This window comes from Moschus berezovskii, chromosome 9, assembly GCF_049115385.1.
Source record: "Moschus berezovskii isolate FMDL1 chromosome 9, NW_MosBer_1.0, whole genome shotgun sequence".
Lineage (NCBI taxonomy): Eukaryota > Metazoa > Chordata > Mammalia > Artiodactyla > Moschidae > Moschus > Moschus berezovskii.
The window spans coordinates 22,687,581-22,713,089 of NC_142468.1; the positions used below are offsets into that span (position 1 = coordinate 22,687,581).

General features: G+C 49.5%; 1 protein-coding gene across 3 annotated transcripts in view; it reads left to right on the plus strand.

Moving 5' to 3' along the window:
• Positions 1-18,922: 18,922 nt before the first annotated feature.
• ACTN1 (actinin alpha 1) overlaps positions 18,923-25,509 on the plus strand; it is a 98,827-nt gene continuing 92,240 nt past the window's right edge. For 2 of the 3 annotated variants that reach the window (XM_055437374.2, XM_055437376.2), the window contains exon 1: positions 18,923-19,412. In XM_055437374.2, coding sequence (XP_055293349.1) covers positions 19,308-19,412 — 105 coding nt within the window. In that variant the 5' untranslated portion in view covers positions 18,923-19,307. The remainder of the gene's footprint in view (positions 19,413-25,509) is intronic. The other variant, XM_055437375.2, reaches the window with a different exon arrangement.

Sequence of the window (25,509 nt, forward strand, 5' to 3'; positions counted from 1 at the left end):
TCTCAGCCAGGTGAGGCAAGTGGGTGAGCCTCCCAGTCCTCTTAGGGCAGGGAGCCCCGGACACTCGGAGGTTAAGGAACTTGTGGGAAGTGACTCTGTGATTGCTCTTGGGGATGGGTTTGATTTTTGGAAACAAAAGCTATTTGGAGTAAAATCTGCTAAGATAGGTAAATTATCTATCTCTGCAAAATCAGAAATGTTCAATATAAATTTACACACGGTGGATCATTTTATGTGATCATAGACTGATCATTATGAAGCCAATTCCAGAAAAGGCATTTCAGGAATGGTCAGAAATTTCTTCTGAGTCTCATCCTAAATCTGCCTCCTTGTAATTTGCTCCTGTGACTCCAATTTGAATTCTGGATCCACATAAATCGGTCTCATCACTACCTGTCTCCATGCCACTCCATCCTAGAAACTTGGCTATCTGATTGCCAAACCAGTGGATTAGAAACTGGGAAAGAGAAAAGATGGGCGTGCACATTAAAATCACCTGGAATGTTTCTAACTTACCGGTTCATGGGTTCTACCCCCAGAGAGTCTAATTTTGTCCATCTGGCTCAGGGTCCAGGGGTGGTTGTCTTTTTGAAGTTCATCAAGTGATTTTAGCCAAAGATAAGAACGGTTGTCTTCAGAAGAGAGGATAAATTAGACCCAGAGAGGCTGGGTAACTAGCCCAGGGTGGCACAGGAACCATACTCTAGAGCTGAGCGTTAAGCCCTTGCCCACCTGCCTCTTGCTTCCTCTGGTCATGCTCATCCGACCTCACCCAGATGGCTTTCCTGAGTGTGGGGTCCCAGTAGGGACAGCAGGGGAATGACAGTCCTTGCCTTCTGCCCAGTTCTCAAAGCGTTGCTCATCACCCTCAGTAAATTTGTTTTTGTTTTTTTTGGCTGCACTGGGTCTTTGCTGCAGCATGCCGGGGCTTTTCTCCAGTTGAAGTGTGTGTGAGCTTTTCTAGTTGTGCTGCACAGGCTTACTTGCCCCGGGCCATGTGGGGTCCTAGTTCCTGATCAGGGATTCAACCTGTGTCCCCCCTGCAGCCCCCTGCACTGAAGGCAGATTCTTAACCACTGGACCACCAGGGAAGTCTCCACCCACAATAATGTATGATTTCTTGTGACAAAAGGAATGCTGGCAAGCCAGGCACAGGTGATGCCTGGGGACTCCTGGGTATTGACTCTGCTCAGCTCCACATGAGGATGTGGCCTTGGGGTTGTGGAGTCTGGTGCAGAACCAGGAGTGGCCCGTCCATGTTTGTGAACATTTCTCTCAACTTGCACTTACATTGTCAGAAGTACATGCTTCTGGAACCATGACCCCAGTCCTACTATAATGGAGTGAGAAATCCAACCTTCTAGGAGATCCTGCCTGCCAGGGATTGAGGCAGGTGCCTGTGCACCTCCTCCAGAATTTTGAGGAAGCTTGTGGAGCGAGGCTGGCTAGCTTCTGATAAGGACTTTGTATCCTCATCTAACTTAATTTAATATAACCTTATAATCCAACCTCACAGGGACTCTGTATGTATGATGATGATGTTTTATGGAGAACAGTATGGAGGTTCCTTAAAATAACTAAAAATAGAGCTATCATATGACTCTGAAATTCCACTCCTGGGCATATAGCCAGAGAAAAATAAGGCCTGAAAAGATTCATGCACCCCAGTATTCATTGCAATACCATTTACAATAGCCAAGATATGGAAACAACCTAAATGTCCATCGACAGATGAATGGGTAAAGGTGTGGTGTACACATCACACCACACTTTCTTCACCCATTCATGCACACACACACACACACGAATATTACTCAGCCATTAAAAAGAAAGTGATAAGGCCATTTGCAGCAACATGGATGGACCTAGAGAGTGAAGTCAGTCAGACAGAGGAGAAAGATCATATGACATCCCTTATATATGGAATCTAAAAAGAAAAGATATAAATGAACTTGTAAAACAGAAAGAGACTCACAGACTTGCAAATGAACTCATGGTTGCTGGGGGGCGGTGGTGGTGGGGAAGGGATAGTTAAGGACTTTGGGAATGTCATATACTCACTATATTTGGTACATGCTATATTTAAAAGGATAACCAACAAAAACCTATTGTATAGCACATGGAACTCTGCTCAATGTTATGAGACAGCCTGAATGGGAGGGGGGTTTGGGGGGGAATAGACACATGTATATGTATGACTGAGTTCCTTCACTGTTCACCTGAAACTATCACTACATTGTTAATGGGCTATGCTGCTGCTAAGTCACTTCAGTCGTGTCCGACTCTGTGTGACCCCATAGACGGAAGCCCACCAGGCTCCCCCGTCCCTGGGATTCTCCAGGCAAGAACACTGGACTGGGTTGCCATTTCCTTCTCCAATGTGTGAAAATGAAAAGTGAAAGTGAAGTCGCTCAGTCGTGTCCGACCCTTAGCGACCCCACGGACTGCAGCCTACCAGGCTCCTCCATCCATGGGATTTTCTAGGCAAGAGTACTGGAGTGGCTTGCCATTGCCTCCTCCAGTTAATGGGCTATACCCCAATACAAAATGTTTTTGGTGTTAAAAAGAAAAATTATGTATATATATATATAATACCTTATAGAACTGTGTGTGCATGATGCTGATGTTTTACATAATGCTAAAGGTCCTGTGTATGTATGATGCTGATGTTTTATATTACCTTATAGGGACTGTGTATGTATGATACTGATGCTTTGTATAACCTATAGCTGGGGATATGAGCGTAGGTTGCCCTCCTGGTTGGCCCTGGCACCGAGACTGATAGAACAAGCAGTGCTCAAGGAACCAAGGCAGGGTTTTCCTCCACTGGGACTCCCTGGGGAAGAGTCCACCAACTTGCCAAGGCCTGACCCCAGTCCCCCCCCCACCCAGGAGCCCTATATCCCAGCTTCTCTAGTTGTCTCTTTTTCTGTTTTTAAATATTTATTTGGTTGCGCTGGGTCTTAGTTGCAGCATGTGGGATCTTTAGTTGCAGCATGCAAAATCTTAGTTGCGCCATATGAGATCTAGTTCTTTGATCAGGGATTGAAACCCAGCCCCTTGCACTGGAAGCACAGAGTATTAGCCATGAGATCACCAGAAAAGTCTCAAGTTGTCTCCCAGATGCTGTGGTCCCAGCTCTGTTACCCTTCTGCCACTGATAGAAACACTTCCCTGGTTGCTAGTCCCCTTCCCTTTCCCTTCCATGACTGTCTCCACCCACTTCCCTCAGTTCCAGGACACACTTTACCTAGGAAACAACAGAGAATTTCAGGTCAAGAACAAGGCACAGTTGTAGTGATCAACTCAGTTGGGTACCATCTATGCACCTGAATACAAATATATTGATTCACAGATGCAAGTTCATTTGGTTCAACCTCAGCATAACCTTGTATGATGGTTAATTTTATGGATCGACTTGAGTGGGCCACAAGTGCCCAGACATTTTGTGAAGAATTATTCTGGAGATGTCTGTGAAAGTGTTTTTCAGATGAGATTAACATTTAAATGAGTTGACAAAGTGAAGCAGGTTGCCCTCTTTAATGTGAGCAGGCCTCATCTAGTCAGTTGAAGGCCAAATAGAGTAGAAAAACCTGACATCCTTTGAGTCTTCCTGCCTGACGGCCTTCAAACAGCAATGTTGGCATTTTTTTTCGTGCCCTTGGACTCACACCAAAGCATCGGCCCTTCCTGGATCTTGAGCTGCTGGCCTTCAGATTAGAACTACACCATCATCTCTCCAGCTTGCCAGCTCACTCTGCAGATCTTGGTCTTGCTCACCTCTGTAATCACATGAACCAATTCCTTGTAACAAGTCTCTTTCTCTCTATATATACATCCCACCAGTTCTGTTTCCCTGGAGAACCCTGACTCATCACCACCTTGCCTCCGAGATATTGCCAATATCCCCATTTTGTAGATGGAGAACATGTGTCAGAGTCAGGGCCACCACCAGCCCTCTCTGAACCTTGATCATACTAGCTCTGCTCACCTCCCTTCTCCCTTTCTCCCCATGTCACGCTCCCTTCTGGCTCATTCTAGTTCTGCTCACTTATTTTTCTCCCTTTTCCCTTCTGCAGCTCACCTTGTCCGGGTGGCAGCTCTGTCTCTAACCCCGTCCCCATCTGGGCCAGCAGGTACCTCGATCTAGGAGCTGTGATTCTTTTGCTGGTTCTTTCACAGGGAGTTGAGCAAATCAATATTTACGGGGGAGTTAAACACACATGCTGGCCTTCCCTGATTCTGCAGTCACTTCTTTTTTTAAACACTTGAAAATATCTCAGAACCCACATTATTCCATTTGGTTGTCAAGCCACACCATGGTTTTGTAGAGAAGGCTGTATTTCCTGGAGACTCTAATCTTCATTTCTTTTCCTACCACTTTGCACTTTCCTTTCTCACTTCAGATAATCTTCTCCTGCAGGTTTATTTTCAAGATAATTCAGGGAAAGGTGTTTGGCTCACACATTTTGACCCGCTGTAGTTTCCAAAATATTTTGGAGAGATCTAGGGGGTAGGTTAACTTCTTCTTGGCCCTAGTCTGGGTAGTTTTGATGTGACAGTGAATGTATTCTGACTTGAAGATGGTAGAAAGGAAGGAAGAATAAAAGAAATGAAAGAAAATAAAGATATTAATAGCAGCACCCAACAGCTAAGTTTATATGAATAATTCTCTAAGGATAGCTTATACTTTACCTTGGGCCCCTGATAGCTCAGTTGGTAAAGAATCCACTTGCAATGCAGGAGGCCCCAGTTTGATTCCTGGGTTGGAAAGATCCCCTGGAGAAGGGATGGGCTACCTACTCTAGTATTCTTGGGCTTCCCTTGTGGCTCAGCTGGTAAAGAATCTACCTGCAATGCAGGAGACTTGGGATTGATCCCTGGGTTGGGAAGATCCTCTAGAGAAGGTAAAGGCTACCCACTCCAGTATTCTGGCCTGGAGATTTCCATGGACTGTATGGTCCATGGGGTCTCAAAGAGTCAGAGATGTCTGAATGACTTTCACTTTCAGCCAGGAGCAGGGGGAACCAACAGCCACAGTGAGGAATATACTAGCTTCAAGATTTCGTTTACCCTAGGTTCTTTTTCCATCCTTCATTTGCCTCCCACCTGCCCACCCCTGAACAGCTTGTGGGATCTTAGTTCCCCAACCAGGGATTGAACCTGTGCTCCCTGCAGAGGAAGTATGGAATCTTAACCACTGGACTATCTTTAGTTTGAAAATGCTTCAACACATTCACTATTAATAATTCTTCTTTCTTCTGAGCATCTAGAGAAACAGGTCAATAAGAGATTTATGTGGGATGATGAGGCAAATGGGAGCCAGGAAGATCTTTGAGTCCTGGATAGTGTCCTTTATGAGGCTTCTCCTCCAGACTGGAACCTCGGAACATGGTATTAAGCTCGAGCCAAATAGAGTGAGAGGGAATGTGGAGAAGGGCTTCCCAGAAGACAGAAAGTAGAAGAGAGACTTGAAGAAAAGGCTGGTGGGAAGGTGCCAGGAGGGCCATGAGGTCATGGTTTCAGAGTTCTCCAGCCCTCTGGCTAAAGAACTGTTTCACTGTGAATTATTATCCCTATTTGTTTGTGTCTTTAATAATAGCCATAACAATGGATGCCACAAAGGTCAACCCTGGGGCTCCTGTTGGGCTAACGCATTTAGTAAGGGTTGGAGGCGGAAATAAGTTGATGAAATTGTTGTTGATCCAAACACAGTTTGCTGGCCAAGGCGGTGGAGGACTGTGAGAAACTCCAGATGGACTTCATCTCCTCTGGGGTCCCAGGCAAGGACAAGAATGGCAGCTAGAATTTAACTTGAACACATTTAAGGTGAGGCACACAGGATGAAAGCTCATCTCAGCTTCTTATATGAGATGGAGGACTCTGAGTGGTGCCCCGAGAAGCTGGGCTGGCCCACAGGCAGTGGATATTCACTCAGTCTAGGGCAGAGGCCCACCTTGGTAGCCAGAACAAGCATCATGCCAGTTGCAGAGTAGTTCTGGGCCCCACAGGGGTCTGGATTGCCCCTTGCTGTGTGGGGTCATCTTAAATCACACCTGGCATGGCTTGCTGGGATCTTACCACTTTCCCTTCAATTGACATTAGGAAAGGAGGCCCCATGGGGTGAAAAGACCTACCCAAGGTCACTTGGTTGGATGGAAGCTGAGTCATCACCAGAATCCGGCCCTTGGCTTCCCGTTGGAGTATTTCCACTTTTCGTGTCTGTAAGCCCCCGACCCCTCCAACCCCAGCTCAACCAGAGGCAGGTAAATAGCAGCCTCCCAGCCCCCAGCTGGAGATGGTGGGGAGTGGGGTGCCTGGGGGCTGCCCAGTCTTCAGTCGTGCCTTCCGATGAATGCACACCAGGAGCTATGCCTCATGCACTGTTGTCTATACGGGCATGAATCCTAAAGACAGACCTCCATCATTTAATTCCTCTGAGGCTTTCTTTCCTTATCTGGAAACTGGACATTAATAAGTGTGTCGACAGAGAATGAGATGGCTGGATGGCATCACTGACTCGATGGACATGAGTTTGAGTGAACTCCGGGAATTGGTGATGGACAGGGAGGCCTGGCATGCTGTGAAGGATCCCTGTACAAGAGAGGGGACCCAGGACCCCAAAGAAGTTCATGGTGTGTCAGGAGAGCCAGAGTCACCTATAACTGTACTCAGTGTATATGAACATGGTGGCTTAGGAGCGGAGGAAGGAATACCTAACTAACTAGAGTGTACCAATGCCTGTCCTACTACTGATCAGCTAGATGACCATAAACACATTTCTCAACCTCTCTGGAGGTGACTGAACTTCTTATGCGTAATACGGGAAGACTGAAACAGGACATACATTCAGGGTTATGGATTTAAGAACTGGATATAAAAAATACAAAGCACCTGACACTTGTCTGGAGAATTCCATGGACAGAGGAACCTGGTGGGCTAGAGTCCATGGGCTCACAAAGAGTTGTAAACGACTGAGCGACTGACATCAGTAAAGTTATATTACCCTTTTTGGGAACAAAGTCAAAGAAATCTTCACAGAGGAGGTGATCAAGTTGGGTTTGAAGATGAGCAGAGTTCTACAGGGAGAAGTTAGAACAGCATGGACAACGGCATAGAGACATGGAAATGGACAAGGACAGAGAGACCTGGAAATATGGCTGATTCAAAGGAGAGCAAGCAGCCTGGAGATTCTGCGGTAGGGAGTTTGTGGGAGTGAGGACATGGGGACAGGGTTTTGTGGACTTCATGCCTAATGTGAAGAAATTCAGACTTTAGACAGTGAGGGCCTTTGGAGATTTTTGAGCCTAGGTAGGACAGGATCAAATTGGCATTGATAAGATATGCCTAGTTGCCGCTTTCTTGGATACTGGCTTTTTGTTCATTTGTTTTGCCACAAGCCATGTTACAGCAGCACTAATCAGTTCCGTTCAGTTCAGTTCAGTGGCTCAGTCGTGTCTGACTTTTTGCGACCCCATGAATCACAGCACGCCAGGCCTCCCTGTCCATCACCAACTCCCGGAGTTCACTCAAACTCATGTCCATCGAGTCGGTGATGCCATCCAGCCATCTCATTCTCTGTTGTCCCCGTCTCCTCCCACCCCCAATCCCTCCCAGCATCAGAGTCTTTTCCAGTGAGTCAACTCTTTGCATCAGGTGGCCAAAGTATTGGAGTTTCAGCTTTAGCATCAGTCCTTCCAATGAACACCCAGGATTGATCTCTAGAATGGACTGGTTGGATCTCCTTGCAGTCCAAGGGACTCTCAAGAGTCTTCTCCAGCACCACAGTTCAAAAGCATCAATTCTTCAGCGATCATCTTTTTTCACAGCCCAACTCTCACATCCATACATGACCACGGGAAAAACCATAGCCTTGATTAGATGGACCTTGGTTGGCAAAGTAATGTCTCTGCTTTTTAACATACTATCAAGGTTGGTCATAACTTTCCTTCCAAGGAGTAAGCGTCTTTTAATTTCATGGCTGCAATCAGCATCTGCAGTGATTTTGGAGCCCAAAAAAATAAAGTCTGACACTGTTTCCACTGTTTCCCCATCTATTTCCCATGAAGTGATGGGACCAGATGCCATGATCTTTGTTTTCTGAATGTTGAGCTTCAGGCCAACCTTTTCACTCTCCTCTTTCACTTTCATCAAGAGGCTTTTGAGTTCCTCTTCACTTTCTGCCATAAGGGTGGTGTCATCTGCATATCTGAGGTTGTCGATATTTCTCCCAGCAATCTTGATTCCAGCTTGTGCTTCTTCTAGCCCAGCGTTCCTCATGATGTACTCTGCATATAAATTAAATAAGCAGGGTGACAATATACAACCTTGACGTACTCCTTTTCCTATTTGGAACCAGTCTGTTGTTCCATGTCCAGTTCTAACTGTTGCTTCCTGACCTGCATACAGGTTTCTCAAGAGGCGGGTCAGGTGGTCTGGTATTCCCATCTCTTTCAGAATTTCCCACAGTTTATTGTGATCCACACAGTCAAAAGCTCTGGGATAGTCAATGAAGCAGAAATAGATGTTTTTCTGGAACTCTCTTGCTTTCTCCATAATCCAGAGGATGTTGGCAATTTGATCTCTGGTTCCTCTGCCTTTTCTATAACCTGCTTGAACATCTGGAAGTTCACGGTTCACATATTGCTGAAGCCTGGCTTGGAGAATTTTGAGCATGACTTTACTAGCATGTGAGATGAGTGCAATTGTGTGGTAGTCTGAGCATTCTTTGGCATTGCCTTTCTTTGGGATTGGAATGAAGACTGACCTTTTCCAGTCCTGTGGCCACTGCTGAGTTTTCCAAATTTGCTGGCATATTGAGGGCAGCACTTTCACAGCATCATCCTTCAGGATTTGAAATAGCTCAACTGGAATTCCATCACCTCCACTAGCTTTGTTTGTAGTGATGCTCTCTAAGGCCCACTTGACTTCACATTCCAAGATGTCTGGTTCCAGGTGAGTGATCACGCCATCGTGATTATCTTGGACGTGAAGATCTTTTACAATAGTGTTAAACTCCTGAATATCTATCAGAAGCCTACTGGTTGCAAGTGACAGAAAACCAAACTCAAACTAGGTGTGGTTGCTTTAAAATAGGTCCACAAATTCTTTGGTGGTCCTCCTCCCTTCAAGAGGTAAAGACCGATACCCTCCCTTTGAGTGGGAGGGAATCAGTAATTTAGTAATGATTCTAACTGGACTGGACTTAATAACTCACTGCTAACAAAGAGAATAAGTGGAAGTGACAATGTTCACTTCAGAATTGAGGTCATAAAAGGCCCTTCTCACTTGCTCTTTTGAATAACTCATCCTAGAGGAAGTCAGCTACCATGTTGTAAGGACCCGCAGTCAGCCTATGGAGAGCTCAAAGACAAGGAACTGAGGCCTCCTGCCAACAGCCACATGGGTGAAAGCCCAGTCAGGCCTTCAGAGTCTTTGCTAACATCCAGACTGAAATCCAGTGAGAGACCCTGAGCCAGAACCATCCAGCTTATACCACTACCAACCCTTGACCTATAGAAACTGTGAGATAGTTAATGTTTATTGTTTTCAGCCAGTTTTTCAGTTCTTTATTATGCATCAATAAATAATCTGATATGCCAACTCAAGCAAAAAAAGGAAATTAATTAATTAGTAAACACAACTGAGAAGTCCCGAAGTAGTACAGCTTCATACAGGGAATCAAAAGATGTCACCAGGACTCAGTTTTTCTTCACTCCTTAGAGCTGCCATCCTCTGCACTGGCTTTTTCCCTTAGGTTCCATGTAGCTCCTGAAAGCTCCAGGCTGCTGTTATCCTCACCCCTGGGATCTCCAGGGGAAAAGACTGTGTGCCACTCTCCCCGCAGTGCCAGCAACAGGCTCATTGCCGGTCATGCTTTCTGATTGGCTCACATGCCCAGCCCAAACAGATCGTTGTGCTCTGATTGGCCCTTTGTTGCTCAGCCCTGGTGGTTAGGGGTGTGGTCAACTCTACCCGCAGCACAGGGCCTGGGGTAGAGGAGGTGTCTCCCTAGAGGAAAGTCAAGGTACAGTTGCCAGGAGAGGAAATGGTTTCTGGGCAGTGAAACAATGAATATTATACCCACACTTGCCCTGTACTTTTCCTCATATGTCTCACACGCATTATTCCATGTCAACCTCCTGGATGTTCCTCAAATGCTTTTCCTTTTTCATGCTATTTAGGTCTTAAACATTCCCTACTCAATGAAACCTTCCCCAAACACCCCATTTAAAAGAGTAACTGCCCTCTACGTCTCCCCTGTGATGTTGTGATTTATAATAAGAAATATATATTTGCTCTTTGTCCTGTTTTTGGCACAGAGCTCCTAAACCCCTCAAAATTTCCTAAGTGGTAAGAGCAATAAATATGTCTTGATATTCATAACAAATCCCTTTCAACCACACTAGAGTTTATGTTAATTGTATGACTTTTGGAAAGCACCTAAGGATGGGGGCCGGTTGCCAGGGGAACCAACTGTGTTATTGCAGGGATGGAACTTTCAGCCCCATTCCCGTGACCTCCAGGGAAGTGGGAGCTGTTGGAGGTTGAATCAGTCACCAGTGGCCAATGATCTAATCAATCATGCCTATGTAATGAAGCCTCCACAAAATCCCAATAAGGACAGGGTGTCGGGGTGTGTTTCTGGATCGTTTCTGGGTTGGCGGACACATGGAGATTTGGGGAGAACGATGTGCCCCAAAGAGGACTTTAAAAACTCTACCCGTTCCTGCATACCTTGCCCTATGCACCTCTTCCATCTAGTTCTTCCTGAATTATATCCATAGGGTCACAGAGTCAGACATGACCTAGGAACTAAACAGCAGCAGCAATAGCAGCATAATAAACTGGTAATCTAGTAAGTAAAATGTTTTCTCTGAGCCACTCTAGCTCAGAGGGGGTTTTGACAATCTCAGAATTCATAGCCAGTGTGTCAGAAACACAAGTGGCAACCCAGACTTCTGTTTGGCATCTGAAGTCACGTATGATTGAGCCTTGACCTGTGGGATACGATGCTGTTTCCAGGTAGACAGTGTCAGAATTGAGGTAAATTATGCATTGGAGAAGGGAATGGCAACCCACGCCAGTGTTCTTGCCTGGAGAATCCCAGGGACAGCGGAGCCTGGTGGGCTGCTGTCTATGGGGTCACACAGAGTCAGACACGACTGAAGCGACTTAGCAGCAGCATGTGGAGAACATCCAGCTGGTGTTGAAGAATTGTCTGGTAGTGTTGGGAAACCCATATATCAGATCCCTACACTCTCTATTCCCCTTCCCTGCTTTTTCCCCCTGAATAATATCATATTACTTTCCTCATTTATCTTAGTCTCAGTCTCTCCCTGTGGAATGTGAGTTTCATAGGGCAGAGATATTGTCCATTCTGGTTCCTGCTATATCCTCTGTGTCTAGAACGGTATCTGGCCCAGAGTGGGTACTCAGTAAATAATGGTTGGATAAATGATTGAATGGGGTTCCCTGGTAGCTCAGCTGGTAAAGAATCCGCCTGCAATGCAGGAGACCCAGGTTCGATTCCTGAGTCGAGAAGTTCCCCTGGAGCAGGGATTCTTGGGCTTCCCCTGTGGCTCAGAAGGTAAAGAATTTGTCTGTAATGTGGGAGACCTGGGTTCGATCCCTGGGTTGGGAAGATCCCCTGGAGAAGGGCATGGTAACCGACTCTAGTACACTTGCCTGGAAAATCCCATGTCAAGTAGAGCTTGGTGGGTTACAGTCCATGGGGTCGCAAAGTCAGACATGACTGAACGATTAAGCACAGCAAATGGATGTTCACAGCCATCCTGGGAAATAGGTGGGATGAAGGTGATTCTTCTTCCTTTAGAGGTAAGGACATTGAAACTCGAGAGATGGCTCCTGTTGGCAAAAAGATTAAAAATAATTTTTTAAAAAACTTTAATTGCAGAGTGCTAATGAGAAAAGAGCAGAGGGGAACTTAGTGCATTACAGTGTGTTTCCACCAAATGAAGGTTAAATGATGCCCTGATCAGTGGTTCAAATAGAGAAACTAGTAGGAGAACTGAGTCATCATCTGGCACTGTGGCAATACAGGCCTCCTGAAAGCAAAAGAAACACCTGCTCTATCACAGTCAGAACTTACATCATGCTGGGAGCTGTGGTTTAATTTCAGCAAATAGCAACAGTCACATTTAAATGAAAATAGTTCCTTTAAATCTTATTGGTTTTGCCGTTTCTGTTAAATAGAATCTGTAACCTTCTTTTCATTTTATGTTGATGGTAAACCTTAAGAAGATTGTGCCTAGTTTTATATTTGTGCACATTTAAGGAACTGAACTGAACTGAAGGATCGTTAACAAAAATTAACTAACTTTGTGAGAATTTGTATCCTTTATAAAGGGACTTACTTTGTATTCCAGATTGTGAAACACTGTTTCCCAAGGCTCAAACCCTCTTGTCATTGAAGATCTGAAGGAGGAGCCTAAGGATGTTCTTAGAACACGGCTCAGAAAAAGACCATCTGGTAAAGTCCAGCTCTCTCAGTTTGCAGGCGAATAAATTGAGGAGCTCAGGTCTTGTGACACCCCAGCCCCACCCCTGGGGCTCTTCCTCTGATGTTATCCTGTGCTTAGTTAAGGACACCTGCTCCCCAAAAGCTATACCATTATTTCCATGGAGTGACCTCTAAGGATGAGCTTCTGTGGAAGACCAGTGGGGTAAGCTGGGATTGATAAGACTCCCGAGGAACTCACTCCCCTAGCCTGGGGTCTCTCTGCCCCTCCCAAGGGGGTGGGGGTGAGAGGGTACTGCTGCTGCTGCTGCTGAGTCGCTTCAGTCGTGTCTGACTCTGTGCGACCCCATAGATGGCAGCCTACCAGGTTCCCCCGTCCCTGGGATTCTCCAGGCAAGAACACTGGAGTGGGTTGCCATTTCCTTCTCCAATGCGTGAAAGTGAAAAGTGAAAGTGAGATTGCTCAGTCATGTCTGACTGAGTGACCCCATGGACTGCAGCCTACCAGGCTGCTTCATCCATGGGATTTTCTAGGCAAGAGTACTGGAGTGGCTTGCCATTGGAGGGTACTATCACCAGGAATTTCCCAGCTGTGACTTGGGTGTTTCTCTCTGGTATTTGCTGGGAACTAGAGGCAGTTGGGGAGAGATCCCCACCCTCCTCAGAGGGATCAGGTTGGGGAACCCACCAGGCACGACTGTCCCCGGATCAGAGCTGACCTCAGCGTGGCTTTCTGAGGGGGAGATTTCTGAGCCCTGGACTTTGGGGTAGCTCCCATGTAGCTCAGTTGGTAAAGAATCTGCCTGCAATGCAGGAGACCTGGGTTCGGTTCCTGGGTCGGGAAGATTCCCTGGAGAAGGAAATGGCAACCCACTCCAGCATTCTTACCTGGAGAATCCCATGGGTAGAGTAGATGTGCCTGGTGGGCTACAGTCCATGGTATCGCAAGAGTTGGACATGACTTAGCAACTAAACCACCACTACCTGGACTCTGGGGGAGAGATATATGCAAAAAAAAAAAGATGAAAACAAGGGCACCAAACCAGCTAGATGTTCCATTACACCAAGATCTAAAACCTGAGAGCTGGGCAGAGCATGAGAACAAAAGAAACATTTCTGCCTGCTCCAGGCCAGTCTTTTAGTAAAGACTGCAAGAGGGACCCTGCCCATCATCCTTTTTCCTCCCCTGATGAGCCTGTGGTGGGAGGGCCAGGAACTGGGTGCGGGTGGCTGAGGACTTGGGCCTGAGGGTGGAAAGCTGCCTGCAGGGATGAGAAGGATGATGACCTGGTCAGTTTCTCCAGGGCTAGTTTCTGGGGGCGGTCCAGGACTGAAGAAATGCTTATGTGGATGATGGCAAAGTCTTCCACAGGTTGAAGAGGGAAAGGGAGGGCCAGAGATGAAATTCGACTCAGATCATTTTTCATTCAACAAAGACTGCGTTGGACCTTTTGTGTTCTAGGCCCTGTGGTAGGCTGTGGGCGGGGCGGCGGGGGAGTAGAAGGGTAAGACTGCATAAGGGCTGTAGGAGATAAAATGTGGGGAAAGGACTACAATAAAGCAAAGCAAAACAAAAAAGAAAAAAAGTTCTTTTCAGTTACAAATGATGTGCTGTAGAAGCTCAGGGGAGAGTGACTTAATGCATTCAATTGCTGGTGAGTGGTTTCCCCTGTCCTCTGCTGCTGCTGCTGCTGAGTCACTTCGGTCGTGTCCGACTCTGTGTGACCCCACAGACGGAAGCCCACCAGGCTCCGCCTTCCCTGGGATTCTCCAGGCAAGAACACTGGAGTGGGTTGCCATTTCCTTCTCCAATGTGTGAAAGTGAAAAGTGAAAGTGAAGTCGCTCAGTCGTGTCCGACCCTTAGCGACCCCACGGACTGCAGCCTACCAGGCTTCTACAAACACAGTCATTCCTTATGAGAAGCCCGTAAGGAACCTTAGGCTGTAAGGTCAGAGGTTCAGGACACAGTGAAGGAAACCCCCAGATCTCTGGGCTTGCGAGGTCCGTGGTGCTTTTGGTTTCCAGAATCTAACAGATCCTACTTTCGTGTTTCCCCACAGGGCCTTGTGTGGTCAATTTCAGACTCAGAAGAAGATGGGCCTAAGGAGCACTGGACTGGCTGTGGCAGGACAGGCTCCCAGCTGGAACTCTGCATTCTTTACATTCATGGCATATGTCAATCCAGTTCATTTTTATCCGTAGACTGTGTCATTGGTAACTATCTGTTGGACGGATGCATTTTAAGGGAGAAAGCCTGTGGTTTGGTCCCAGCTAGACCAGGAGGCTTGGGAACACCAGGACTCTTCTTGAGTCTTTTAGCATTCTGCCTGACACAAAGTGAGGGCTTGGTAAGTACTCCCAGAACTCATAGACATACCATTTCTCCCTCTTTCCAAGGGAAGTTGGGTCATCGACACCAGAGCTAGGTTCTTTCAGCTATAAAGCACTTGTGGCTTTCCGGGTGACTCATCGCTGGCTGGAGTAGGGCTGCCTGCAGTGCTGGTAATAGACTAAACTAGCCTCTCAGAGCTGCTGCTGAGCTGGGAGTTCCATTCCTCGAGGAGCTGGGGAGAGAAAGCCCCAACTGGTGGAAAGGACCTGAGTTTTTTTCCAGCCACTGACTTGAGACTCCTTCAGTCTCAATTCATACCCATTGGCCTATGGAATGGCAAGACCTCTGCCCACAATCACAGTTCCTTTGTTATCGCATCCAGAGAAATCCAAAAGGACAGAAAAGGGGCTGGAAAGGCTGAGCCTCTGGGGGAAAGGAATCAGTGCTGTTCCAGATGAACCCTCCCATTTTCCTTCATGATCTTTCCTTACTCTGGGCTGCCCATGTGACCCCAGGGATTATTTCTTTTTCATTATTAAAAATATATATTTATTTATTTGGCTGTGCCAGGTCTTCTTTGATCTTTGTTGCAGCATGTGATTTTTTTTTTTTTTTTTAGTTGTGGCATGTGAATTCTTAATTGCAGCTTGTGGAATCTATTTCCTTGACCAGGGATCAAATCTGGGTTCCCTGCATTGGTAACATGGAGTCTTATCTGCTGGACGAATGGGAAGTCCCTATTTCTTTTTAAAGGAGCTGCTTTTCTTAAACATTTTTATTGAAAAGTCATAATGGGCCTGCTCCAATGCAAAACAAAACAGCTCCCACAAGGGGCCAAACAGCCTCCCCAAACAAGCATTTCTGGAATATTTGCTAAGCATCTTCTCCCTCCTCTAAGACAGGACCACATCTTTCTTCTTTGCTTTTGTATCTTTATGGAACAATTGCTTGATAAATATTTGTTGAATGAACTAATTAATTAAATTTGGGGAAATTAATAAAATATGCATGTCATCATCTGTAATCTCAAGCAGCTAAAAAAATAAATTGCTATTATCAATGGTGGGAATGAGAGTTATTGATTCAAATGGTCAATAAGTATATGACAGATTAAACCCATAAAAACAGACCACTACTCACCAATGTTCATGACTAAAATTAAAAAAAATAACACTGAGTGGCGGGAGAACATGGAGCAACTGAAATTCTCACATTCTGCTGCTTGGAGAGTAAATTCTTAGTTGGTTTGAAAAATTAGCAATATCCACTAAAATGAAACAAACACCTATGCAATAGTATGACATAATTCTCTTCCTAGGTATATATACATAATTTCCCTTGGATGTGATATATATGTGATATCTGCAAGAGAAATTATTTTTCCAAGAGAACTATATTCCCCAAAAGCACACATAAAAATATAAAACTGTTTATAGCAGTTTTATTCATAGTTTCAAGCTGTAAACAATATAAATGACAGGAGAGTAGGTAAATTACTTAGCATATACAATGGAATACTACACAGGAAGAAAAACAAACAAACAAAAATCAACTGCTGATACAAGCCATAACATACAAGCCAAACAAATCCCACAGACATTAAACTTGGTGAAAAATCCAGAAACCACAGTATGCATCCTGCATGATTTCAGAGACAACTTTTTAGGCCTTACTTTCCAGGCTTTTCTGCTATATCTGATGTTGCTGATGCCCTCACTTTGATGTTTCATTCTGGATTTTCATGACACCATGTTGTCCAGGCTCCTTGCACTTCTGTGGACCGTTTCCTCTCTGTCTCCCCCAGGGGTCCTTGTTCTTTACAGTTCCTTTCTAAGCCCTGATCCTCTGCGTTCAGCTGGGCACTCTTAGCTCCACCGAGGCATTCTCCCTGGAGTCCCTCATGGTGTTCATGCTATCCACAGTCAGATGGCTCTCAGATTCTGTTCCCCTTCAAGCTGACTCTGGACATTCTCAGAACACTTCTGGTTCCGGAACTACCTGGATTATTCCAACTTCTTTGCAACTGGTTGTCACAGCTTCCAGCCAGCCTTGTTCCCCTCAGACCCACACATCATGTGGCAGAGAAGGCCTTCACTGTCTGGCTGCTGTCTACCTCTCCAGCTCTGTCTCTTGCGCCTCCTGGCCTTGACTTTCTAGTCTAGCCATGTTGAAATGCTAGCATTCCTTTTATACCATGCAGCTTCCTGCCCCCATGTATTAGCTCACACTGTTCCTTCTGCCTGGAATAAGCTCCCACTCTCCTCTTTGTCTGGAGAAGGCAATGGCAACCCACTCCAGTGTTCTTGCCTGGAGAATCCCAGGGACAGGGGAGCCTCGTGGGCTGCCGTCTATGGGGTCGCACAGAGTCGGACACGACTGAAACCACACAGGAGCAGCTGCAGCTGCAGCTCCTCTTTGTCTGGCTGACTCTTGTTCTCTAAGGCTCACTTGAATTTCCCCTCCTCCAAAAAGTGATACCTGGAGCTTCCTTTCCCATGCCGGGCTCAAAGTTCATCCTCTCTACCCCCTACAGTCCCCTGGCTGGGTAACTATCTATCTCCTTGCAGTGTAATTTTGTTTCTGTGTGTCTCTGCTGGACTGCCATGGGCAAGGAGTGTGTCTTTTTCATCTCTAGATACATTAACATCTAGCACATCCCCTGACACATGGATGGGGCTCCACAAATATTTATTGAGAGAATGAATGGCTACAGCACCATCATTACCCTCGATATCAGGTTTAGAAGTGGATATAAAATAGTCTATAAATCTGCTGTCTCCGTGGCTCAGAAGCAGTGCTTCCTCAGCCAGGGACTTGTGGAGGGCACAGTGCTGAGCGGTGACACTTGTATAAATGTGTGAGATTGACTAATGGGCAGGGAGTGATACATCACCCATATCTGCTTATGACAGCATCAGCTGGCTCTCTTGGGAGTCACAGGCACTTTTTTCAACTTTCCCATCTGTTGGCCTTTTAGGTAACCTAATTCATGGCCCTTTCTAACTCCTTCAGTCACCTCTGAACTGACAGTTGAGTTTTCACAGTAAACCCAGCCATCCTTCAGGGGCACACGTGGATTAAGCACTGCTCTGTGCAGACGCTACTGGAGGCCTCTGGCTCCTGTTCTTCAGTCCCGGAGCTCTCAGAGGAGCCCACCAGGGTGTGAGCCCACCGGGGAGATCCGCCTCTTACTAGGACAGGCATAGAGCAGGCAGGCTCCACGAACTTAAAGGTGTTTCTTCGGTCTTGCCTTCCTTCCTCCAGTAACAATAAGGCTTTGTTTGTCAGGCATAAGGTTACAGGGTTGGCTTGTGGAGCTCTGAGAACCCGGTAAGTCCCCTTTTTAAGCTCATCTCTTGGAAGTTCAGTTTCTCCGTCGGGTCAGGGGTGTGTGTTGAGGGGGCGTGGAGTAGGTAGATCGCTCAGAGCTATTAGGGTGCTGCCCAGGTGTGTAGAAAGGTAGCTCGGCCCTGCCAGACCGCGGGAACCCGCAGCGGAACTCGGGAACCTGAGCTCAAGGGAGGGCGGCAAAGGAGCCCGCGGCGAGGCGGGAAAGCTGTGTGGCTTCGGAGCGCCGATGGCTGGCCAGAAACCTGGCTCCGGCAGGGCAGGGGTCCGCCGGGTCGCGCCGCGCGGGGCGGGGCCGGGGGCGGAATCAGGAAATTCCCAGGAAATTCCTTTCCATTCCGGCACTCCCCGCTCCCCTTCCCCGGGTGCCGATCTCTCCGGACCCTGGGAAACAGAAAATGAAATGCTTTTCCTCGCCTCGGTCCTCCAGCCCCTGGCAGTTGTGGGCTTTGGAGCGCGCGTGGGAGCGCAGGACGCCACGGCAACAGAGTACCGGGCCTTCCTGCGGGCTGGAGCGTGTCCAATGCCCCGGCGGTTCCTCCTGGGGCTCCCGAGCGCGCGGCCGCTCGGTCCCCGAGCTCGGGGAGGCGTCCCCCGGCTTCGGTCCCGTTCAGCTTAAGCTGGTGTCACATGAGCCGCGCGGGGGAGTGGGAACCCAGGGAGTGGGCGGGGGCGTGCGCGCCGGGAGGGGGCCGCCCAGTCCACCTATATGCGCCGCGGCCCGGCTGACGGATGCCAGGAATTCCCAATGAGAGGCGAATGGGGGAAGTTTGGGCAACTCGGCCTGGCCAATGGAGAGCCTCCGGAGGGCTCTGCCCCTGCCCCTCGCCCCCGCCCGCCTCTGCGCCCGCAGCGCGAGCGTGTCCGCCTGGCTCAGTGTGCGTGGAGATTAGGTCTGAGCGCCGGCGCGAGGTAGGCAGTCCGCGAGCTCCAGCCGCCGCCGCCCCCAGCAGCCGCCTTCGCCAGCAGCGCCGCGGCGGAACCGGGCGCAGGGGAGCTAGCCCGGCCCCGCCAGCCCAGCCCAGCCCAGCCCCAGCCCAGATCGTCCCGACTCTTTCCCCACGCCGGGGCAGCAAGCCGCAGCCGCCGCCCGGAGAGAAGGTGGAGGAAGAAATCCAGCCCCTAGCACGCGCGCACCATCCATCATGGACCATTATGATTCCCAGCAAACCAATGACTATATGCAGCCCGAAGAGGACTGGGATCGAGACCTGCTCCTGGACCCAGCGTGGGAGAAGCAGCAGAGAAAGGTCAGCAACCTCCCCGGCCCGTCGCAGACCCCCGCCCGGGGCAGTCGGCTCGCGGGGCTCCGGGGTTCTGGGCTGCGAACCGGCTCCAGGCGCGCACGGGCGGGGGCGGGAGATGCGCGGCCGCAGCGAGGTGGGGTGTTGGGTTACAGGCGCGGGGCGGAAGGGGGAGCGCCCCGGCCCCAGAGCCCGCGAACGCCGAGGCTGAGCGCTGGGAGGTGGGGCCGCCCGCGGGCAGGTCGCCTTGGGGCGGGCTACCCAGGCCGCCCGGCTGCAGTCGCAGCGGCCCCGAGAGGGCAAGGCGCGGGGGCGGTGCTCCGGCGGCTGGGGCTGAGCCCCGGGCTCGGTGGCAGTTAGCTCCGGATCGATTTTCCCTTTCCTTCCCCGCCCCTTGACCGCCTTTCCATATGGCGTTTGGTGGCAGCGCGCTTCCTGGGTCGCCTTGGTACCTGAAGGGGACAAGCTGCATGGGTCCTCCCAGCCTCAATCCGCCGGCCGAGGGGGCAGCGGGCGTGGCGGGATTGGCACCCCCCTCCGGGTCTGTGTGGAGGTGGACCTGCCGGAGTGGGGTTAGGGCCGAGAGAACCCGGGGCCAAAGCGGGCTCCCCAGCGGGCCCTGTGGAGGCGGGGTCAGGGCGGCAAACCGTTTTATTGCTTAACTCAGTGCTTGGTAGCTGCGAACCGAGATGAGCTTGCGTCTGCGTCCTGCCTCTCCTATCCCCGCTCATTCCTGGCAGATGGCGAATTTGGGCAACTTGATCTGAGTTCAGGGGCTCGGTAGGGCAAGGCATAGTCTCAGGGGATATTTGGGGTCAGTCCTTGGGGTTCCATGCTTAGCCACCGAGGCGCGTCCCAGGCTGCGTGCCGGGTGCGCGCTCTCCCACGGGCGCTGGGCTCAAAGCTGGCGAGGGGACCCGGGCACAGTGGCCGGTGGCAGGAAGAGGTCAGAAACCACTCTTGTTGGGAGGGCGCCCCAACCGTGCCTTTGCTTCCTGCCTGCGCGGTGAGCTCTTGCCCCAGGCGGCCACGTACCCTGAACACCCTTTTCCCTCCTCCCCCGCGGCCCGCTCCCATCCGGTCCCTTCTTAACCCCCACCCCCACCCCCACCTCCACCCCTCGGCTGATCTGGGAATGGGGGTGGGGGGGGACACACAGGATGGCGCGTCCCCCTGGATAGTGCGGTTAGGGCTGGGCTTGAGGGAGAACGCTTATGTCCAAAAATGGTAACATTCATTCCCTTTTTTAAACTTAAAAGGGGGGGGAGTTTAGGGAGCCGACTGAAGTTTTTTTCAGCCAAAGGCATCCTGTATTAGCTCACTCAGGAATCCTAAGCCCTGAAACTGGCGCCCTTTTACTCACTTCATCAGACGAGCAGAGGTAATTTAAAACAGCGCACAAAGGGCTTCCCAAAGCAGGGCGACCTGAGCCCCAGGGTCTTGGCTTCTGCTGGGCCCAGCCCTCTGCAGCCGCCCCAGAAGGTTGCCCTGCTTCTAGCCGACTTCTTTGCCTTGCGGCAGTTACTTAAACACCCCTTCCCCTCTACCTGTCGGGCCCCCTCGGGGAAGGCTAGGGGAGAGGTGAGTTCCTCCCTCACCTGGTTTATCTCCTGGTTCAGTTGGACTGTTGGGGAGTTGAGAATGGAATAATCTGGAGGTTCTCATGGGGGTAAAAGTTGGGGAGTTTCAAGGTGCACCTTCCTTGAGAATAGAGTTTAAATTGGACAGGAGGAGTGGGATTAGTGTGGTGGATATTTGGGGGTCTTCTGTGCGGGGGAGGGGGTAGAAGAGTAGAAATTTCTGTTTGCCTAGCACTGAAGCGACTTAGCAGCAGCACCTACTGTGTGCCTGCTGGGTTGGAGTGACAGGACTGCCCAAGAATTAGGAATTAGGTCCTTTTAAGGACTGTGGGACTAAGCATTGGACTTGCACATGGTCTTCGTTATTATTGAATGAATGAATATATTAAAAGCAGTGGGGGAGAAAAATTAGTGTCTCTCTTTCTGTCCCTACACACAGACACACACACTCAGAACTCTAACCTGGGTGGTAGTGGGTGTGCACCAGGCTTTTGGGCAGCCAGGGACAAACTCCACAGTTCCAAGAGCTGGCATTGGCTGATGTATGCTGGGCACTGTTCTAATCGTATATATTGTTTCAGGTGTTACTCCCAGCAGCTCTGGGAGCTGGGCAACAGGAGGATGAGGAAATGAGGGGCAGAGGTGGAAGTAACCAGCCTAGCGTCCAGACAGCTGCATGGCGGGGGCTGGGTTGCAGCCGTGCTCCAGCAGGCAGCTTCCCCTCACTTATCCTTAGTTGGTGAAGGAGGCCGGAAAGCTGGGTCTGGCACCCAGAGCCTGCAAAGATGTCGGACCAAGGGGAGCCAACACCTGCTTTGGTGGGGTTGATGGAGAAGGCCCACAAGCTCTGGGCCTTGATTGAATCTGGTCCACAGCTTTTTTTTTTTTTCCCAGGCCATTAAGTCTCTGTAACCTCAGTTTCGGCACATTTCCCGTAGTTCTCAGCAGGCTGCTGGGGATCTAAATTGGTATTACAACGGGAGTATCAGACTTAAAGTAACTTGGTGCTTTTGACTGTCTCCCTGCTGACCCTGGGAGGTTAGGGTTGAGTGGGACAGAGGCCGACCGTTCCAGATGCAGGCGGGAGAGTGAGGGTGGGGGTGAGGAGGATCACAGTGCTGTGAGAATCAAAGGCCACTGGGTAGGAGGCTGAAGACCCCCATGTTTTGTCCTGGACTAGACAACCTGGACTGTGGGTGAGACTTTGGGCCAGTCTTTTCGCTTCTCTGAGCTTTTATTAGTTTGTTCAGCAAGTACTTTTGGAGCCCCTACTCTGGGCCAGGCTGGGATCCCGGTGCAGAGGGTGGAGCCATGAACTCGACGGGTCTCTGTCCCCGTGGCCCTTCCATTCTGTTTCCTCCTCTGGCCTGCCCTGCCCACCCCTCAGGGCTCCTTACACGCATCGGATTAAATGACTTCTTGGTTGGCGCCAAGGCTGATGCAGATGCTGGTAGAAGTCTGTGCAGGTAGCAGGCATGACTCAAGAACCTGCCTTGGGTTGGCCACGGCTTGTCCCTTCAAAGAGTGCTTCAGTGCAGAGTTCATCATGCTGGGCTCCTTGACTCAAGACAAAAAATGCCGTGGCTTGGAGTTCACTGGATTTCAGAGTCTTTCTGATGTTGGAGGCTGAGAACTGAAGCCATCTTTTCTAGGGGCCCCAGCTCTGAACGCCCATCTTTTGGGAATGGCCAGAGTCCTCAGTTGATTCCCTCGCGTGGCTCTCACCCGTGTCCTTGTGTGTGTGCTCATGTGTGCCTGGAGTCAGGTTGGCTAGATTTTGAGTACAATCCTGGCTCCACACTTCTGTGCTTGTGGCCCTGGGCAAGTTACTTATCCTTTCTCAACCTCTAATTTCTTATTTATAAAAAGAAGCTAATACCTCCCCCCCCCACCCCCTTTACCGCTAGGTCGACAGCAGAGGATATGTAAAAGGGCCTCTTCTGCTGTTCAATTTTGTTCTCTCTCTTCACTCTTAAATCCTGGAGGCTCTGGTGTACTGTGTGTTCCCACAGGTGCCAGCCCTAGGTTTCTGTTCTGTTTTTCACGTGCAGGACCTTAATTAATATTTGTTGAGCTGATGGATGTTCAAACAGAGAGACGGCCCTGGCAGGTGAAAGAAGGTAGTTGTAAATAGGCCCAGATCCTGATTCTGTATCTACGTCAAGCCAGCTTGTCGAGCTATGTGGCAGGAAGAGAGGCTGCTTTATTTACATTTGCTTCTGGACTTTGAGGGGCTTCCTGGTGGCTCAGCGGTAAAGTGTCTGCCTGCAACGCAGGAGCCACCGGAGACATGGGAGATCCCCTGGAGGAGGGCATAGCAACCCACTCCAGTATTCTTGCCTGAAGAATCCCCAAGGACAGAGGAGCCTGGCGGGCTGTAGTCCGTGGGGTCACACAGAGTTGGACTGAACATGCACGCATCCATGTCCTGGACTTCGAGACCATCAACAGAGGAGCTACCAAGGTTACCCACCAACGTGGAGTATTGCAAAGAGGGGAGAGTCTGCTCTGGGTGGGTTTATCTGGGGAGGATCAGGACATCTGCCTATCCTGAAGGCAGGAGGTTAGGAGTGAGTGATGCCTGGTATCATTAAAGCCTGAGAGAGGAGAGAATTGGCCCTCATGTCCATCTCCATACCCCTAGTGTTCACTCCTTCCCGATTCACTCCTCGTCCGTGTCCGTGGGGGCGGGACCCAGCCTGTCCTGTGCTCTGCAGAATCCCTAGTGCCTAGCACAGAGTCAGACCCATTGCACATAGTCCAGAAATGATGATGAAATAATTGGATAAACATCATGCATGGCCCCTAATTCCAGGCCAGGGTGGTAGAGACTGGGATGAAATGCTTTACATTCCAGATAAACCATCCCTTTCTGGGACTGGATTCTGGCTCCTGCCTCTGCAGGTGGACATGCTCTGGGAACCCTGGTTCAAGTCTTCACCCCTCCACTGACAGGCAGTGTGATCCAGGGTGAGTCACTTACCTGCTCTGTGCCTGATGATGCCAAGAGGGAAATGGGGATAATAATTGTTCCTGCCTGAAATAGCTGAGTAGGAGCTTACAAACCAAGTAAGGTATGTAGGGAATTTAGCATAGCACATGGGGTATAGCGAGTGCTTAGTAAATGTTAACTATTTTGAGGAACCAGAGCTGCCATGGCCTTTTAACCGTGATGCTTTGAGATAAGATGTAGTATATAAATCCACTTCCGAAGGAGGCCAGGTGTGGGAGTTGTGTTGTCCTTGACCTTTGACCCCACATTCAGTGCTGGCTCAGTGAGTGTCACCCGACCTTTTCGTTTGCTCAATTCCTTGACCTGTGGAATGGTATAGAATCCCTTGCCTACCCTTTGCCTACTTCCTGGGTACCCAGGATGAAGAGATGAATGCCGAAGTGCTTAAAAACATTGTCAGCTGGTTGTAATACAGGTAAAATGACCTCAGAGTGTCTTCAGGCCCCTCTGATAATTAACCGATGAATGCCAAAGTGCTTAAAAACATTGTCTGCTGGTGGTAATACAGGTAAAATACCTCAGAGTGTCTTCAGGCCCCTCTGAAAATTAACTGAGCGCATTCCGCAGGCCCTGCTCACACCCCCAGCAGCTCGCCCAGCCCCGCTTGGCTCCAGATTGCAGCTGCTTCCTCCCTGAAACTTGGCCCACGTGGGTGCTCTGAGTGCAGATGCTTCACTAGTTGAAGTGGTGGACAGAACCTGGAAGAGAGAGGGGCTGGGAGTCTCAGGGCTGCCCTGGAGAGATAGATATGAGAGGGCCTGGGGCACAGGGCAGGCCAGACTTTCCAGTTCTGAGCAATGATGAGACCTTGAGGGGCTGCTGAGATGGGCTTGTAGGATTCGGCCTCTTCAAAAGGAGGAAACTCACTTCCTAAAGTCTGACTTCTTGAGGAGGGCTGCCAAGGCCTCCTTGCTCAGTGGGATGGGGCCTGGGAGAGGCCCTCACCCCTGGGACCTTCCCTGGGGGACGGTGGGCGGTTCTGTGCAAGGAGGTCACACCAAATGGGCGTCCTGTCACTTGGGATTTGTGGTTGGGATTTGGGGCTTCTCTTTCCAGCTTCTTGAGGAAGGCCTGGGGCTGGGCGCCTGGCCAGTGGCCACAAACCATAAACTTGGCTCGAGGACTTGTCACATGAGACCTGGCACCTCCTGCCCTGCCAGGGTGGGGCAGCCTGAGACATGGCCCAGCCACAGGCCTGCTACTGTGTGTGCTTGCTTCTCACCTTCTAGTCCCTGCATAGTGTAAGAACAGCGGTGATTTCTCCTTGTGGAGTCAGTCTGAGCTCTGATTGAACCCCCTGTTAGGTAGCAGATGCTCTATCCAGGTGGGGCTGTGACAATGACAGGTTAGATGCAGAAAAAGAAAATCCCACCAGGCCATACCAGTCACAGCTAGGGGCATGGCACTGACCACCGTGGGGCAGGAGAGGTGACAGGGAAGGTTCTGCTGGGAAGCCTTTCCTTTCCCTGGCAAATAATCAGGGGCGGTGGTGGTGTGGTGTGTGTTTGTG